Consider the following 18,510-nt stretch of genomic DNA (forward strand, 5'->3'; position numbering starts at 1 on the left):
ACCTCATCACTTTATCACTAACATTCACTCACACTGCTCTGCACCCAACCAACCTCTGTCATTGATGCCACCAACGCAGTTTACATCATCACTTGTCACAACTGTCACTTGCACTACATCGGTGAAACAGGCAACTCCATCCGGGCCAGACTCAAGCAACACCTCCATAACATTTCAAAAAACATACTTAACACACACTTAGTAACACATTTTCAGACTCATGACATCTCCCACCTTGACATTTGTGGTCTTGAAAGCAATCCTGGCTGGACACAAGCACAAAGGAAGAGAGCTGAACGAATCTGGATTAATAAACTAAAAACTCACGTCCCACTTGGTCTTAATGAATCTTAATAAAGATATTTTTACTTGTCTCTGTCTCTTTCTTTTACAAATGTCTCACATATGGAATACAAGGTCTTATATCCTCTTTATTTTTCCCCTTTTCTTTTTCTTCACTTTCTTCTCTCTCCCCCCTCTTTCTACCACTTTAGCCTGGTTGGGTAACCTAGTCCTTTCCCCCTCCCCCTCCCCTTTAATAACCTTTTGTCCTTGATTTTGTGGTTTGTGGTTTTGTCTTACACCTGCCTGTCTTGTTTTCACCTTGCTTGTTGCTTTATGTATTTTAGCACTTATCTCACTTTTTAGCACTTACTCCTCCTCTAAAGCACTTATTCTAGGTCCCAACTCTAGGCTTCTTATTTCTCTTACATTTCTTGTCTTTTTTCCTACTTTGTCCTGTGTAATATTAATATTTTTTAACTTTTATTCCTTTTAGCAATGTTTTAGATATAGAGTGACCGCTTTCACTGTTATTAACACTATTTTACTAAATCTCTTTTATAGTCTTATTTACCCACACTTATAAAAGCTTTTAGCCTTGATATGGTCACTGTATGTTTATTACATTGTTATTACATTGTCATTACATTGTTATTATATTGTTATTACACATATACTAAGTTATATCTTATAATCTCTAGTTTTAATTTGATCTTGTATTCCTTTAACACTAACACAACCCCATACACTCCCTGGGTGTGTGCGGTGCCATTAGGCCAGTGCACCTATGGCCAATGGCCAATATAAGTTCACATTCCCCTACACCTAACCCCTAACCCTAACCCTACCCCTAACCCTAACCCCTAACCCTAACCCTACCCCTAACCCTAACCCCTAACCCCTAACCCTAACCCTAACCCCTAACCCTAACCCTAACCCCTAAACCTAACCCTAACCCTAACCCTAACCCTAACCCTAACCCTAACCCTAACCCTAACCCTAGGAGATTCGGGGTTTCTTCTGTACACCTAGGGGGAAGAAAAGGAGAAAAAAATGGTTAAACAGGGACCATACAAAAATTAAAACAATACTTACCTGCCAGTGGAGACCAAACCTAAGGACGAAAAGATGTCTAAAAGCTAAAACGAGTTCAAAGAGGCTAGACTAAGCTAAAAAAAAGCTAACTAAGGGTGAAAAGATGCCAACTAAGCTAAACAAAAGCTAACTAAGGGCGAAAAGATGCCAAATAAAAATGTTCTAAGCTAATGGAGGGCGAAAAGTGCCAAATAAACTGTTCTGAGCTAAGAAAAGCTAAATTGAACAAAGTCCTAAGCTAAAGAACGCTAGCTAAAGGCGAAAAGTGCCAAATAAAATATTCTAAGCTAATGGAGGGCGAAAAGTGCCAAATAAACTGTTCTAGGCTAAGAAAAGCTAAACTGAACAAGTCCTAAGCTGAAGAAAGCTAGCTAAAGGCGAAAAGATGCCAAATAAAATATTCTAAGCTAAAAAATGCTAAATTAAGGGCGAAAAAATGCCAAATGAAATATTCTAAGCTAATATAAGTGAAAGTCTAAGCTAATACGAGCAAAGTTTAAAAAAACACCACCACTGGTAGCGAGTCTATAAGTAGGAGCAGCATCAATCAAGGCTCATTCTGTCCCTGACCATCAAAGGAGCAACATGCCCCTGTGCCTGAAGAAGACCTATTTTGGATCGAAACGTTGCGCAACTAAGGGTGCATGTGTTGCAAACCCTAATTTTTTGAACAATACCATAGCCAGATTTATGGCATGGTTCTAAGGCTAATTGCCTAACCTTAACCCTATCTGGGGAATTTTTCTACCGCCATAGCCATATTGTGGCATGGTATTGGCAATAATGTCTACTTGACTAGCCCAAAACCTACACCAAATCCTAACCCCAACCCGATAGCAACTAGCTAAAAATTCTAAAGCCTAATTTGGCATGTGGGAGAGCCCTGATGATGATGAGCAGTGCCGTGCCCTGGGACCACTCCAGCGATGGACCGTGCACAGCCCTAGCCCCAACCTCGGTTGGGGCTTCGGATTTTCCCCAAACCTAACCAGCCAGTGCCTCATGGAGTGGTCAAGAACAGGCCGGCACCTACCTCTCGGATTCGGGGTTTCTTCTGTACACCTAGGGGGAAGAAAAGGAGAAAAAAATGGTTAAACAGGGACCATACAAAAATTAAAACAATACTTACCTGCCAGTGGAGACCAAACCTAAGGACGAAAAGATGTCTAAAAGCTAAAACGAGTTCAAAGAGGCTAGACTAAGCTAAAAAAAAGCTAACTAAGGGTGAAAAGATGCCAACTAAGCTAAACAAAAGCTAACTAAGGGCGAAAAGATGCCAAATAAAAATGTTCTAAGCTAATGGAGGGCGAAAAGTGCCAAATAAACTGTTCTGAGCTAAGAAAAGCTAAATTGAACAAAGTCCTAAGCTAAAGAACGCTAGCTAAAGGCGAAAAGTGCCAAATAAAATATTCTAAGCTAATGGAGGGCGAAAAGTGCCAAATAAACTGTTCTAGGCTAAGAAAAGCTAAACTGAACAAGTCCTAAGCTGAAGAAAGCTAGCTAAAGGCGAAAAGATGCCAAATAAAATATTCTAAGCTAAAAAATGCTAAATTAAGGGCGAAAAAATGCCAAATGAAATATTCTAAGCTAATATAAGTGAAAGTCTAAGCTAATACGAGCAAAGTTTAAAAAAACACCACCACTGGTAGCGAGTCTATAAGTAGGAGCAGCATCAATCAAGGCTCATTCTGTCCCTGACCATCAAAGGAGCAACATGCCCCTGTGCCTGAAGAAGACCTATTTTGGATCGAAACGTTGCGCAACTAAGGGTGCATGTGTTGCAAACCCTAATTTTTTGAACAATACCATAGCCAGATTTATGGCATGGTTCTAAGGCTAATTGCCTAACCTTAACCCTATCTGGGGAATTTTTCTACCGCCATAGCCATATTGTGGCATGGTATTGGCAATAATGTCTACTTGACTAGCCCAAAACCTACACCAAATCCTAACCCCAACCCGATAGCAACTAGCTAAAAATTCTAAAGCCTAATTTGGCATGTGGGAGAGCCCTGATGATGATGAGCAGTGCCGTGCCCTGGGACCACTCCAGCGATGGACCGTGCACAGCCCTAGCCCCAACCTCGGTTGGGGCTTCGGATTTTCCCCAAACCTAACCAGCCAGTGCCTCATGGAGTGGTCAAGAACAGGCCGGCACCTACCTCTCGGATTCGGGGTTTCTTCTGTACACCTAGGGGGAAGAAAAGGAGAAAAAAATGGTTAAACAGGGACCATACAAAAATTAAAACAATACTTACCTGCCAGTGGAGACCAAACCTAAGGACGAAAAGATGTCTAAAAGCTAAAACGAGTTCAAAGAGGCTAGACTAAGCTAAAAAAAAGCTAACTAAGGGTGAAAAGATGCCAACTAAGCTAAACAAAAGCTAACTAAGGGCGAAAAGATGCCAAATAAAAATGTTCTAAGCTAATGGAGGGCGAAAAGTGCCAAATAAACTGTTCTGAGCTAAGAAAAGCTAAATTGAACAAAGTCCTAAGCTAAAGAACGCTAGCTAAAGGCGAAAAGTGCCAAATAAAATATTCTAAGCTAATGGAGGGCGAAAAGTGCCAAATAAACTGTTCTAGGCTAAGAAAAGCTAAACTGAACAAGTCCTAAGCTGAAGAAAGCTAGCTAAAGGCGAAAAGATGCCAAATAAAATATTCTAAGCTAAAAAATGCTAAATTAAGGGCGAAAAAATGCCAAATGAAATATTCTAAGCTAATATAAGTGAAAGTCTAAGCTAATACGAGCAAAGTTTAAAAAAACACCACCACTGGTAGCGAGTCTATAAGTAGGAGCAGCATCAATCAAGGCTCATTCTGTCCCTGACCATCAAAGGAGCAACATGCCCCTGTGCCTGAAGAAGACCTATTTTGGATCGAAACGTTGCGCAACTAAGGGTGCATGTGTTGCAAACCCTAATTTTTTGAACAATACCATAGCCAGATTTATGGCATGGTTCTAAGGCTAATTGCCTAACCTTAACCCTATCTGGGGAATTTTTCTACCGCCATAGCCATATTGTGGCATGGTATTGGCAATAATGTCTACTTGACTAGCCCAAAACCTACACCAAATCCTAACCCCAACCCGATAGCAACTAGCTAAAAATTCTAAAGCCTAATTTGGCATGTGGGAGAGCCCTGATGATGATGAGCAGTGCCGTGCCCTGGGACCACTCCAGCGATGGACCGTGCACAGCCCTAGCCCCAACCTCGGTTGGGGCTTCGGATTTTCCCCAAACCTAACCAGCCAGTGCCTCATGGAGTGGTCAAGAACAGGCCGGCACCTACCTCTCGGATTCGGGGTTTCTTCTGTACACCTAGGGGGAAGAAAAGGAGAAAAAAATGGTTAAACAGGGACCATACAAAAATTAAAACAATACTTACCTGCCAGTGGAGACCAAACCTAAGGACGAAAAGATGTCTAAAAGCTAAAACGAGTTCAAAGAGGCTAGACTAAGCTAAAAAAAAGCTAACTAAGGGTGAAAAGATGCCAACTAAGCTAAACAAAAGCTAACTAAGGGCGAAAAGATGCCAAATAAAAATGTTCTAAGCTAATGGAGGGCGAAAAGTGCCAAATAAACTGTTCTGAGCTAAGAAAAGCTAAATTGAACAAAGTCCTAAGCTAAAGAACGCTAGCTAAAGGCGAAAAGTGCCAAATAAAATATTCTAAGCTAATGGAGGGCGAAAAGTGCCAAATAAACTGTTCTAGGCTAAGAAAAGCTAAACTGAACAAGTCCTAAGCTGAAGAAAGCTAGCTAAAGGCGAAAAGATGCCAAATAAAATATTCTAAGCTAAAAAATGCTAAATTAAGGGCGAAAAAATGCCAAATGAAATATTCTAAGCTAATATAAGTGAAAGTCTAAGCTAATACGAGCAAAGTTTAAAAAAACACCACCACTGGTAGCGAGTCTATAAGTAGGAGCAGCATCAATCAAGGCTCATTCTGTCCCTGACCATCAAAGGAGCAACATGCCCCTGTGCCTGAAGAAGACCTATTTTGGATCGAAACGTTGCGCAACTAAGGGTGCATGTGTTGCAAACCCTAATTTTTTGAACAATACCATAGCCAGATTTATGGCATGGTTCTAAGGCTAATTGCCTAACCTTAACCCTATCTGGGGAATTTTTCTACCGCCATAGCCATATTGTGGCATGGTATTGGCAATAATGTCTACTTGACTAGCCCAAAACCTACACCAAATCCTAACCCCAACCCGATAGCAACTAGCTAAAAATTCTAAAGCCTAATTTGGCATGTGGGAGAGCCCTGATGATGATGAGCAGTGCCGTGCCCTGGGACCACTCCAGCGATGGACCGTGCACAGCCCTAGCCCCAACCTCGGTTGGGGCTTCGGATTTTCCCCAAACCTAACCAGCCAGTGCCTCATGGAGTGGTCAAGAACAGGCCGGCACCTACCTCTCGGATTCGGGGTTTCTTCTGTACACCTAGGGGGAAGAAAAGGAGAAAAAAATGGTTAAACAGGGACCATACAAAAATTAAAACAATACTTACCTGCCAGTGGAGACCAAACCTAAGGACGAAAAGATGTCTAAAAGCTAAAACGAGTTCAAAGAGGCTAGACTAAGCTAAAAAAAAGCTAACTAAGGGTGAAAAGATGCCAACTAAGCTAAACAAAAGCTAACTAAGGGCGAAAAGATGCCAAATAAAAATGTTCTAAGCTAATGGAGGGCGAAAAGTGCCAAATAAACTGTTCTGAGCTAAGAAAAGCTAAATTGAACAAAGTCCTAAGCTAAAGAACGCTAGCTAAAGGCGAAAAGTGCCAAATAAAATATTCTAAGCTAATGGAGGGCGAAAAGTGCCAAATAAACTGTTCTAGGCTAAGAAAAGCTAAACTGAACAAGTCCTAAGCTGAAGAAAGCTAGCTAAAGGCGAAAAGATGCCAAATAAAATATTCTAAGCTAAAAAATGCTAAATTAAGGGCGAAAAAATGCCAAATGAAATATTCTAAGCTAATATAAGTGAAAGTCTAAGCTAATACGAGCAAAGTTTAAAAAAACACCACCACTGGTAGCGAGTCTATAAGTAGGAGCAGCATCAATCAAGGCTCATTCTGTCCCTGACCATCAAAGGAGCAACATGCCCCTGTGCCTGAAGAAGACCTATTTTGGATCGAAACGTTGCGCAACTAAGGGTGCATGTGTTGCAAACCCTAATTTTTTGAACAATACCATAGCCAGATTTATGGCATGGTTCTAAGGCTAATTGCCTAACCTTAACCCTATCTGGGGAATTTTTCTACCGCCATAGCCATATTGTGGCATGGTATTGGCAATAATGTCTACTTGACTAGCCCAAAACCTACACCAAATCCTAACCCCAACCCGATAGCAACTAGCTAAAAATTCTAAAGCCTAATTTGGCATGTGGGAGAGCCCTGATGATGATGAGCAGTGCCGTGCCCTGGGACCACTCCAGCGATGGACCGTGCACAGCCCTAGCCCCAACCTCGGTTGGGGCTTCGGATTTTCCCCAAACCTAACCAGCCAGTGCCTCATGGAGTGGTCAAGAACAGGCCGGCACCTACCTCTCGGATTCGGGGTTTCTTCTGTACACCTAGGGGGAAGAAAAGGAGAAAAAAATGGTTAAACAGGGACCATACAAAAATTAAAACAATACTTACCTGCCAGTGGAGACCAAACCTAAGGACGAAAAGATGTCTAAAAGCTAAAACGAGTTCAAAGAGGCTAGACTAAGCTAAAAAAAAGCTAACTAAGGGTGAAAAGATGCCAACTAAGCTAAACAAAAGCTAACTAAGGGCGAAAAGATGCCAAATAAAAATGTTCTAAGCTAATGGAGGGCGAAAAGTGCCAAATAAACTGTTCTGAGCTAAGAAAAGCTAAATTGAACAAAGTCCTAAGCTAAAGAACGCTAGCTAAAGGCGAAAAGTGCCAAATAAAATATTCTAAGCTAATGGAGGGCGAAAAGTGCCAAATAAACTGTTCTAGGCTAAGAAAAGCTAAACTGAACAAGTCCTAAGCTGAAGAAAGCTAGCTAAAGGCGAAAAGATGCCAAATAAAATATTCTAAGCTAAAAAATGCTAAATTAAGGGCGAAAAAATGCCAAATGAAATATTCTAAGCTAATATAAGTGAAAGTCTAAGCTAATACGAGCAAAGTTTAAAAAAACACCACCACTGGTAGCGAGTCTATAAGTAGGAGCAGCATCAATCAAGGCTCATTCTGTCCCTGACCATCAAAGGAGCAACATGCCCCTGTGCCTGAAGAAGACCTATTTTGGATCGAAACGTTGCGCAACTAAGGGTGCATGTGTTGCAAACCCTAATTTTTTGAACAATACCATAGCCAGATTTATGGCATGGTTCTAAGGCTAATTGCCTAACCTTAACCCTATCTGGGGAATTTTTCTACCGCCATAGCCATATTGTGGCATGGTATTGGCAATAATGTCTACTTGACTAGCCCAAAACCTACACCAAATCCTAACCCCAACCCGATAGCAACTAGCTAAAAATTCTAAAGCCTAATTTGGCATGTGGGAGAGCCCTGATGATGATGAGCAGTGCCGTGCCCTGGGACCACTCCAGCGATGGACCGTGCACAGCCCTAGCCCCAACCTCGGTTGGGGCTTCGGATTTTCCCCAAACCTAACCCTAACCCTAACCCTAACCCTAACCCTAACCCTAACCCTAACCCACTGCTTAATTTTTCACCTCACCTTTTGACACAGCACAAAAACAACCTCACCTATGTCAATGAATACATTGCATGTCACTTCCCCCACATCCCTACTATCCCCTCACATACATTTCACACCGCAAAGGACAACATACACTGGACAAACCACACAGCACACACAATATTTACACATTGGTGCAACTACCTCCATTTTCATTGACCCAACCCTTACCCTTGGACCTCCCAAACCCTAACCCTCCTACCCCCCCTCCTCCTTCCCATCATGATTTAATCATGAACCTGTCCACCCTCTTCCAACCCACTTCCCCACAGCGCTCCCTGTTGGAAAGGGGGCTCACCTTCATTCCACATAACACGCGGGTCGACCAGGAGGAACTTCAGAGGGACCTTCACCAGTATCACCGCCGTCTGAAGTTGATAAATCACTTCTCTTCAGACGACACCTACACTCCCACTCCATTCACTCTCCCCTCCAATTGGGAACCCCCTCCCTCACAATTAGATAAGGACTTAGTTAGACACATGCACAAGGATAGACAGGCACTTAGGTACTTTCTCCAACACCCCCCTCCCCCACCTACCAGTAACATTACGCCAGCAGAAAAACAAGCCATTTCACAACTCACAAATAATAAATTTATAGTAATCAAACCGGCGGACAAGGGGTCCAAAATTGTAATCATGGACACCCAGCACTACCTCACTGAAGCACACAGACAACTGAATAACACCCAATTTTATACACCTATTGCACGATCCACCCAACCCGCAGCACAAGCCATTGTCCGCCGTTTAGTCACCACCCTCTACCAACGCAAATTTATCAACCATAAACAAAGCATCTTTCTACAAGGACCAGATCACCCTCGACCACGACAGTTTTATCTCCTCCCCAAAATTCACAAACCCCCTCACACTTGGACGGTTCCCTCTCAAGTTCCTCCTGGTCGACCCATTGTCTCAGACTGCAACAGCACAACATATAACATTTCCATTTACATTGACTCCTACCTCAACCCCCTTTCCAACAGACATCCCTCCTACCTCAAGGATACATACCACTTCCTCACCCGGCTGCGACCCATGGTAGTCCCCCATCACACTTATCTTTTCACTCTAGATGTTGACAGCCTTTACACAAACATAAATACTCCATCTGGCATCCAAGCAGTTAAAAACACATTTCTTAAATATCCGGACCCCCTCAGACCCGACACCATCCTGTTAGAACTTTTAGAAACCTGTCTCACACACAACGACTTTAATTTTGACAATAAACTCTATCTTCAAATACACGGTACTGCCATGGGTCAACGCTTTGCACCTTCCTACGCCAACATATACATGAGTGACTGGGAGCAGGCCGCCCTTGCCAAATGCCCCCTTCAACCCACATTTTATTTCCGTTTCTTAGATGACATCATTGGAGCTTGGCCACACCCCCTTCACGAATTCGACACTTTTTTAGATATTCTTAATGCACATCACCCATCTATTTCACTTAAAGCCACTATAGACCCACACCAAATTCACTTCTTAGATACAACCATCTTCTTCACACCTATCTCACCCACAGAAAACACTTTTAGTTCTAAAGTCTATTTCAAACCCACAGACACTCACTCACTGCTGCACAAGCACAGTCACCATCCGAAACACACCTTTAGATCCATTGTTAAATCACAAATTATCCGTTTTCATCGCATTTGCTCCTTCTCCACAGACCTCCACCAAGCAATAAACATCCTGTTCAAAGCCCTCCTTAAGAGGCACTACTCCAAAAGATTCCTCCGTACAATAAAAACAAACACCCTGGCTGGCCTAGCTCCTGCTCACTCATGTACTCCCAACACCTCACTGTCTACCCCCACACCTGTCCCCATCCCTAACCTCAACCCAAACACTACTCCTAACCTTAACCCTGATCCCAACCCGCTCCCTAATCCCAACCCCAACCCAAACACTAGCCCTAACCTTAACCCTTACCCAATTCCTAACCACAACCCTCACTCTGGTCCCAACCCTCACCCTGACCCCAACCCAAACCCTAACCCTAACCTTAACCCCTCCCATCTCCTGCCCCTCATCAACACCTACTCACACGGCATCCAACACCTACACCACACACTGAAACAACATTATACTGACTATCAATCATCACACCCCACCTTCCAACACCACGCACTCATCTCCGCATACAGACGCAATAAAAACTTAAAGGACCTCCTCATCCGCACCACTTTCACCCGTCACCTTCAACCTCCACCCCCCAAGGAAAACATTCATTTCACTCCCCACTTATTCATCACAAACATCCATAGCCATTGCTCTGCACCCACCAACCCCCTGGATTTAGACACCCCCAATTTAGTTTACGCCATCACCTGCACTTCCTGTCACATGATTTACATTGGGGAAACTGGACATACCTTACGCACACGCCTAAAACAACATCTACACTACATACACAAAAATGCACTCAACACTTACCTTGTCGCACACTTCCAAACTCACCACATTTCACACCTGAGGGTCTGTGGCCTTGAAGGGAACCCAGGCTGGACCTGTCTGCAGAGAAAGAGGGCGGAAAAAATATGGATTTTAAAATTAAAAACACTTTATCCTACGGGATTAAATGAAAAATTAAATTAATTTAAACAACGCCTACCACCTGTGTTTTTCACTTTTACCTGTGTCCTTTCTGCCCTCTCTTTTAAACATCATTTACATTACTTTTAAATAAACTTTTAACACCTTGGTTTTAATGGGATAAGGGTGGCAATAACAGCAGGCCAGTGCACCTTTTAATTAACCTTTTAAATAACAAACTACATTTTAAACCCTAACCTCCTAACCTAGCCCGAGCCGCTGTTATTTGCCCCCGATCCCCATTTTTACACATTATTACTTACTTTTGTTTTAATATCTTAAGTGCAAATTTGCTTTTAACCAGTCCAAGCCTGGTTTCCCTTGCCCACCGGCACCTTCCTAGTTCAGTCACACAGACTGGACTGGGGCTTGAACCCAGGCCCCCAGATTACCAGTCTGCCACTGTACCACTACACCACAGGCCCACTTCTACTGACTTATTTATTTCTCTTAACCTTTTGTTTTATTCTCTTTTTATTGAAATAAGGAAAACTCCCCTTCTGGGAATTGAACCCGGGCCCCTGGATTCCAGTGGTGATGCCCTGACCGCTGAGCTACCACTTATCTCTTGTCTTGTGGTTTTAACATCCATCTCACCCTCTCAGCTGACAGGGAACCTTGATTATTTCACCTAGTCTACTCCCCCTCCCTTCTTAAATAATTTTAATTAACAATATAACCTTTTTTCCTTATTTCCTTTTAAACTATTATTTTTTCTTTTTTAAAAAACAAAGGTCCTCAGCCTTGAACTTATAACCCCCGACTCCTGGGGCCAGCACTTTCACCACAACACCACATCACACTCCAACCTCAACACACTTACAACCCTCATTTCTTTATTTCTAAAACCACTCCTCTTAATTTTTAACACCTGAATAAGGAGGAGCTTAAAATCATAGACACCAGTTCTTTTACTCCTTTTATTTTGTTTTAATTTTTTCTTAAACCATTTATTTGCCCCTACTAAGGCTAGAACCCACAACCTTAGGTTCTTGAGCCCAATGCCCTGACCACTACACCATGGGCCTTTTTAAATGACACTCTCCCCACTTTTAATTATCCCCCATCCCTGTAGATTTCAAACACGAACACAACACAAGCCTCAACCAATTACATCTCCCCATTAGATCAGCTGACCCTTGCTTCCTGCCATCTACTTCCTTTTTTAGATACATATAGGGCACCACACTACAAACACTCACTAGCCCTGAAGAAGTAGCATAGCTACGAAACGTCGGCTTTTTAAAATTTTACCAAAGACTCAACACTGGCTAAACTTTTAATTGATTTTATAAGTTTTAGCAAGCCTTTTGGCCTTTTAACAATAAAGTTCTACATTTTAAACGGAAAGCTGTGGAGATTTCCCCTCATCACAAGGACAATTTCAACCACATCAAGACCTGGATTTTCAACAAGGATCATCAACTTCACCCTCTTCCATAACTTCAACGGACTTTACAAACTTTACACAACTCACTGGCTGTGCAATAAAGCTTAAAACTGGACTCTGGGGCTCACTTAAATACCATCTAAAGTGAGCCCCCTACACCTGGATTACCGTAAACAGAGGTAAGACTTCACCACAGCTTTCCACCTTTTAACTTGTTTAAGCCTGTTTTGACTCTTTTGTAAGTTCATTTTAGCTCTTCCCCCCACATTTTAGATCCCTAGTTTTTAGCCTTCCCTACCCTGTAACCCCTTTTATTTCCCCATTCACTAGTTGTCCACTTTAATTTTCTTTGCCCCACATCTTACCTTTTCCTTACCTTAACCCTTACACCTACCATATTTGAGTTAATTTTGACTTGACCCCTAGTCCCCTTTTAGCACAATACACCTCACATAGTCCTACCACTACCTTTTGTTTGTCCCCTTGCACTTATACACACACTCTGCCCTTTATAATTTTTTCCTTATTCTTATTTTTATTTTTCTATCCCACTTGTCTTGCCCCTTCCCTACACAACCTACACACGCTGTTTTAATTTTGTACCTTACATTCTTTTATTTGTCCCTACACTTGCACACCTAATACTTCATTCCTACACTTACATTCACAACACAACATTTCACAACACAAGGCCGACCATTGTATAGAGTTTTACAGTGTCTTTTATTTTCTTGTTTTTATTTCCTTTTTATCTTCACTGGATCTCCTTCCCCCTCTGAGTCATCCATCCACCTGACACACCCTGACACACCATGCCCACCACCACTGCCCCTCCCAAACACTTAGATAGGGCCCCCCCGTCCAGACGCCCACCCCCACCTGCCCGCACACAACCACCACCTTTATTTCCCCGCACACAACCACCACCTTTATTTCCCCGCACACAACCACCACCTTTACTGCCCCACACACAACCCCCACCCTTACTTCCTCACACAACACGCACTACATTTAGACATCCCCACACACGTCCACTCCTACCCACACCCCCACCTAACACTAGATACACCAACACACATAGTTATTCTAGGCCCACACATACACATACATATGCATCCATTTTGGCATCCAACAGACCGCCTCTCACACATACACGCACCCAGACACGCACACACCCCATTCCATCACCTGACATATACACTAACACCCTCAGGACAGAACCAGACCCACTCACCCGCCAGCTAGCTAAACACTACTTCAAACTCATTCAGGTCACACATCACAAACACATCACACAAACAGCCCTCAACACACACACCTTCCCCACGGGCATGCACAAACAAGTCACTAAACTCACTGAATTTATCAAACCAGCTGCCCCCACACCACAGACACTTGAACATATACGGGACAACACTACACAATGGATGACTCAGAACATGGAGATCCTACACCAACACTACACCTCACAGTTCTTAGCCTTCACTACATCCACAACACCTTTTAACAACACAGCATTCCAAATAGCCAGTGGCTGGGCTAGGAAGCGCTACCAGAAGAGACTCACCGACTCCACTCTCCCCACAGCCCACCTAGCCCTCAACCCCCACAACATTACCATTCCATCCACCACCCCTCTCTCTCCCAACACCACACCCACTGTAACATGCACACAAGAGTTTCCACCACTAGCTTCCTCCACCACACCACCACACACCACTGACGACGCAATAGCTCATACACTCCCCCACACCACCCCCCCTCCCACCACCGCTCCTGTTCCCACACCACGCACTCACACTACACCAACACCAGACTCAAGTCCACCCCAAGATACAGTAGTACAGACACTAGATAACAATACAACACATAGCACTGAAAACACACCCCCCACCACCCCCCCAACTAGACATACACTAGCTTCAACACACTCCACTAGCCCAGCACCAATCCTCACACACTCTACACAAACCCAAACACTCGCACCCACGGCCACTCCACCACACACACACCACACTCCACATACATGCAAACAGTCACCTACATCTCACAGATCACCGGAGATCCCCTACACACCCCGCATCACAACTACACACTCCACCCCCCACATACAGTCACACACTACCAGTACACAACCACTACCCCAACGCCCACAACCACGCCCACGCATTAGAACACAAGCACAATTCCACCATACATTACACAGCCAACCTGACACCAACACTCCCCCCACCACTACACGGTCACTTCGACACACCAACACACACACACTTTCACATCTGGTAGTCCACGACACTGATAACACCATTTCCTTATCCCCACAGGAACTACCAGAAGAGAGGGTGTCTCCAGCATCTCCACAGCCGGAGAGGGCCATGACGAATGAGCGGACAAACCAAGTCAACCAACTTGCCGTAACCGCCTCTGAGCCCTCTCCAACAAACGCTGTGGATGTGCTGGAGCCACCCACCTCACTCCCCACCACACTTCACTCTCTCCCAACCCTTCCCTCACAACCCACACCACCCAACACACGCACATTTCATCCCACTTACCACAGCTACAGTAAGAACAAACTGGACGAATGGACCATTCAAATTCACAAACCACTAGTTTTCCTGGGGGATTCAAACCTCAACCGGATCCCCTCCTTCATCCATCCTGACATACAAATTGACAGTTACCCCGGAGCCACCACACACCACTTTTGCAGAATGCTGCAAAAGCTTCTCCCCACCCCCTTCCCCCAAGTGAAGTCGGTGGTCTTGTCGGTGGGCCTGAACAACAAGCACCACGACCCTCGGAAAACCACTACAAAACAATTACTCATACTTTACAAACATGCTTCTACAGTTTTCCCCGATGCAGTCATACACTTCCCACTTCTTAATTTTTCACCTCACCTTTTGACACAGCACAAAAACAACCTCACCTATGTCAATGAATACATTGCATGTCACTTCCCCCACATCCCTACTATCCCCTCACATACATTTCACACCGCAAAGGACAACATACACTGGACAAACCACACAGCACACACAATATTTACACATTGGTGCAACTACCTCCATTTTCATTGACCCAACCCTTACCCTTGGACCTCCCAAACCCTAACCCTCCTACCCCCCCTCCTCCTTCCCATCATGATTTAATCATGAACCTGTCCACCCTCTTCCAACCCACTTCCCCACAGCGCTCCCTGTTGGAAAGGGGGCTCACCTTCATTCCACATAACACGCGGGTCGACCAGGAGGAACTTCAGAGGGACCTTCACCAGTATCACCGCCGTCTGAAGTTGATAAATCACTTCTCTTCAGACGACACCTACACTCCCACTCCATTCACTCTCCCCTCCAATTGGGAACCCCCTCCCTCACAATTAGATAAGGACTTAGTTAGACACATGCACAAGGATAGACAGGCACTTAGGTACTTTCTCCAACACCCCCCTCCCCCACCTACCAGTAACATTACGCCAGCAGAAAAACAAGCCATTTCACAACTCACAAATAATAAATTTATAGTAATCAAACCGGCGGACAAGGGGTCCAAAATTGTAATCATGGACACCCAGCACTACCTCACTGAAGCACACAGACAACTGAATAACACCCAATTTTATACACCTATTGCACGATCCACCCAACCCGCAGCACAAGCCATTGTCCGCCGTTTAGTCACCACCCTCTACCAACGCAAATTTATCAACCATAAACAAAGCATCTTTCTACAAGGACCAGATCACCCTCGACCACGACAGTTTTATCTCCTCCCCAAAATTCACAAACCCCCTCACACTTGGACGGTTCCCTCTCAAGTTCCTCCTGGTCGACCCATTGTCTCAGACTGCAACAGCACAACATATAACATTTCCATTTACATTGACTCCTACCTCAACCCCCTTTCCAACAGACATCCCTCCTACCTCAAGGATACATACCACTTCCTCACCCGGCTGCGACCCATGGTAGTCCCCCATCACACTTATCTTTTCACTCTAGATGTTGACAGCCTTTACACAAACATAAATACTCCATCTGGCATCCAAGCAGTTAAAAACACATTTCTTAAATATCCGGACCCCCTCAGACCCGACACCATCCTGTTAGAACTTTTAGAAACCTGTCTCACACACAACGACTTTAATTTTGACAATAAACTCTATCTTCAAATACACGGTACTGCCATGGGTCAACGCTTTGCACCTTCCTACGCCAACATATACATGAGTGACTGGGAGCAGGCCGCCCTTGCCAAATGCCCCCTTCAACCCACATTTTATTTCCGTTTCTTAGATGACATCATTGGAGCTTGGCCACACCCCCTTCACGAATTCGACACTTTTTTAGATATTCTTAATGCACATCACCCATCTATTTCACTTAAAGCCACTATAGACCCACACCAAATTCACTTCTTAGATACAACCATCTTCTTCACACCTATCTCACCCACAGAAAACACTTTTAGTTCTAAAGTCTATTTCAAACCCACAGACACTCACTCACTGCTGCACAAGCACAGTCACCATCCGAAACACACCTTTAGATCCATTGTTAAATCACAAATTATCCGTTTTCATCGCATTTGCTCCTTCTCCACAGACCTCCACCAAGCAATAAACATCCTGTTCAAAGCCCTCCTTAAGAGGCACTACTCCAAAAGATTCCTCCGTACAATAAAAACAAACACCCTGGCTGGCCTAGCTCCTGCTCACTCATGTACTCCCAACACCTCACTGTCTACCCCCACACCTGTCCCCATCCCTAACCTCAACCCAAACACTACTCCTAACCTTAACCCTGATCCCAACCCGCTCCCTAATCCCAACCCCAACCCAAACACTAGCCCTAACCTTAACCCTTACCCAATTCCTAACCACAACCCTCACTCTGGTCCCAACCCTCACCCTGACCCCAACCCAAACCCTAACCCTAACCTTAACCCCTCCCATCTCCTGCCCCTCATCAGCACCTACTCACACGGCATCCAACACCTACACCACACACTGAAACAACATTATACTGACTATCAATCATCACACCCCACCTTCCAACACCACGCACTCATCTCCGCATACAGACGCAATAAAAACTTAAAGGACCTCCTCATCCGCACCACTTTCACCCGTCACCTTCAACCTCCACCCCCCAAGGAAAACATTCATTTCACTCCCCACTTATTCATCACAAACATCCATAGCCATTGCTCTGCACCCACCAACCCCCTGGATTTAGACACCCCCAATTTAGTTTACGCCATCACCTGCACTTCCTGTCACATGATTTACATTGGGGAAACTGGACATACCTTACGCACACGCCTAAAACAACATCTACACTACATACACAAAAATGCACTCAACACTTACCTTGTCGCACACTTCCAAACTCACCACATTTCACACCTGAGGGTCTGTGGCCTTGAAGGGAACCCAGGCTGGACCTGTCTGCAGAGAAAGAGGGCGGAAAAAATATGGATTTTAAAATTAAAAACACTTTATCCTACGGGATTAAATGAAAAATTAAATTAATTTAAACAACGCCTACCACCTGTGTTTTTCACTTTTACCTGTGTCCTTTCTGCCCTCTCTTTTAAACATCATTTACATTACTTTTAAATAAACTTTTAACACCTTGGTTTTAATGGGATAAGGGTGGCAATAACAGCAGGCCAGTGCACCTTTTAATTAACCTTTTAAATAACAAACTACATTTTAAACCCTAACCTCCTAACCTAGCCCGAGCCGCTGTTATTTGCCCCCGATCCCCATTTTTACACATTATTACTTACTTTTGTTTTAATATCTTAAGTGCAAATTTGCTTTTAACCAGTCCAAGCCTGGTTTCCCTTGCCCACCGGCACCTTCCTAGTTCAGTCACACAGACTGGACTGGGGCTTGAACCCAGGCCCCCAGATTACCAGTCTGCCACTGTACCACTACACCACAGGCCCACTTCTACTGACTTATTTATTTCTCTTAACCTTTTGTTTTATTCTCTTTTTATTGAAATAAGGAAAACTCCCCTTCTGGGAATTGAACCCGGGCCCCTGGATTCCAGTGGTGATGCCCTGACCGCTGAGCTACCACTTATCTCTTGTCTTGTGGTTTTAACATCCATCTCACCCTCTCAGCTGACAGGGAACCTTGATTATTTCACCTAGTCTACTCCCCCTCCCTTCTTAAATAATTTTAATTAACAATATAACCTTTTTTCCTTATTTCCTTTTAAACTATTATTTTTTCTTTTTTAAAAAACAAAGGTCCTCAGCCTTGAACTTATAACCCCCGACTCCTGGGGCCAGCACTTTCACCACAACACCACATCACACTCCAACCTCAACACACTTACAACCCTCATTTCTTTATTTCTAAAACCACTCCTCTTAATTTTTAACACCTGAATAAG

General features: G+C 43.9%; 1 protein-coding gene across 1 annotated transcript; it reads left to right on the forward strand.

Annotated features, from left to right (window-relative positions):
* The first annotated feature begins 11,923 nt into the window (after nt 1-11,923).
* Nucleotides 11,924-17,112, forward strand: LOC134089347 (uncharacterized). Its single transcript, XM_062543787.1, has 3 exons — nt 11,924-12,276; nt 14,422-16,278; nt 17,072-17,112. Exons 2-3 carry the CDS (start codon nt 15,051-15,053, stop codon nt 17,110-17,112), a joined length of 1,269 nt encoding a protein of 422 aa, XP_062399771.1. The 5' UTR covers nt 11,924-12,276; nt 14,422-15,050.
* Nucleotides 17,113-18,510: the final 1,398 nt, after the last annotated feature.

This window comes from Sardina pilchardus, chromosome 8 (genome assembly GCF_963854185.1).
Source record: "Sardina pilchardus chromosome 8, fSarPil1.1, whole genome shotgun sequence".
Lineage (NCBI taxonomy): Eukaryota > Metazoa > Chordata > Actinopteri > Clupeiformes > Clupeidae > Sardina > Sardina pilchardus.

Excerpts from the sequence above, each read along its gene's own strand:
- LOC134089347 (XM_062543787.1), top strand. The coding sequence starts at position 15,051 with ATGTCACTTCCCCCACATCCCTACTATCCCCTCACATACATTTCACAC. Across the intron at positions 16,279-17,071 it reads ACTCTATCTTCAAATACACG|CACCTACTCACACGGCATCC; the intron begins GTACTGCCATGG and ends GCCCCTCATCAG.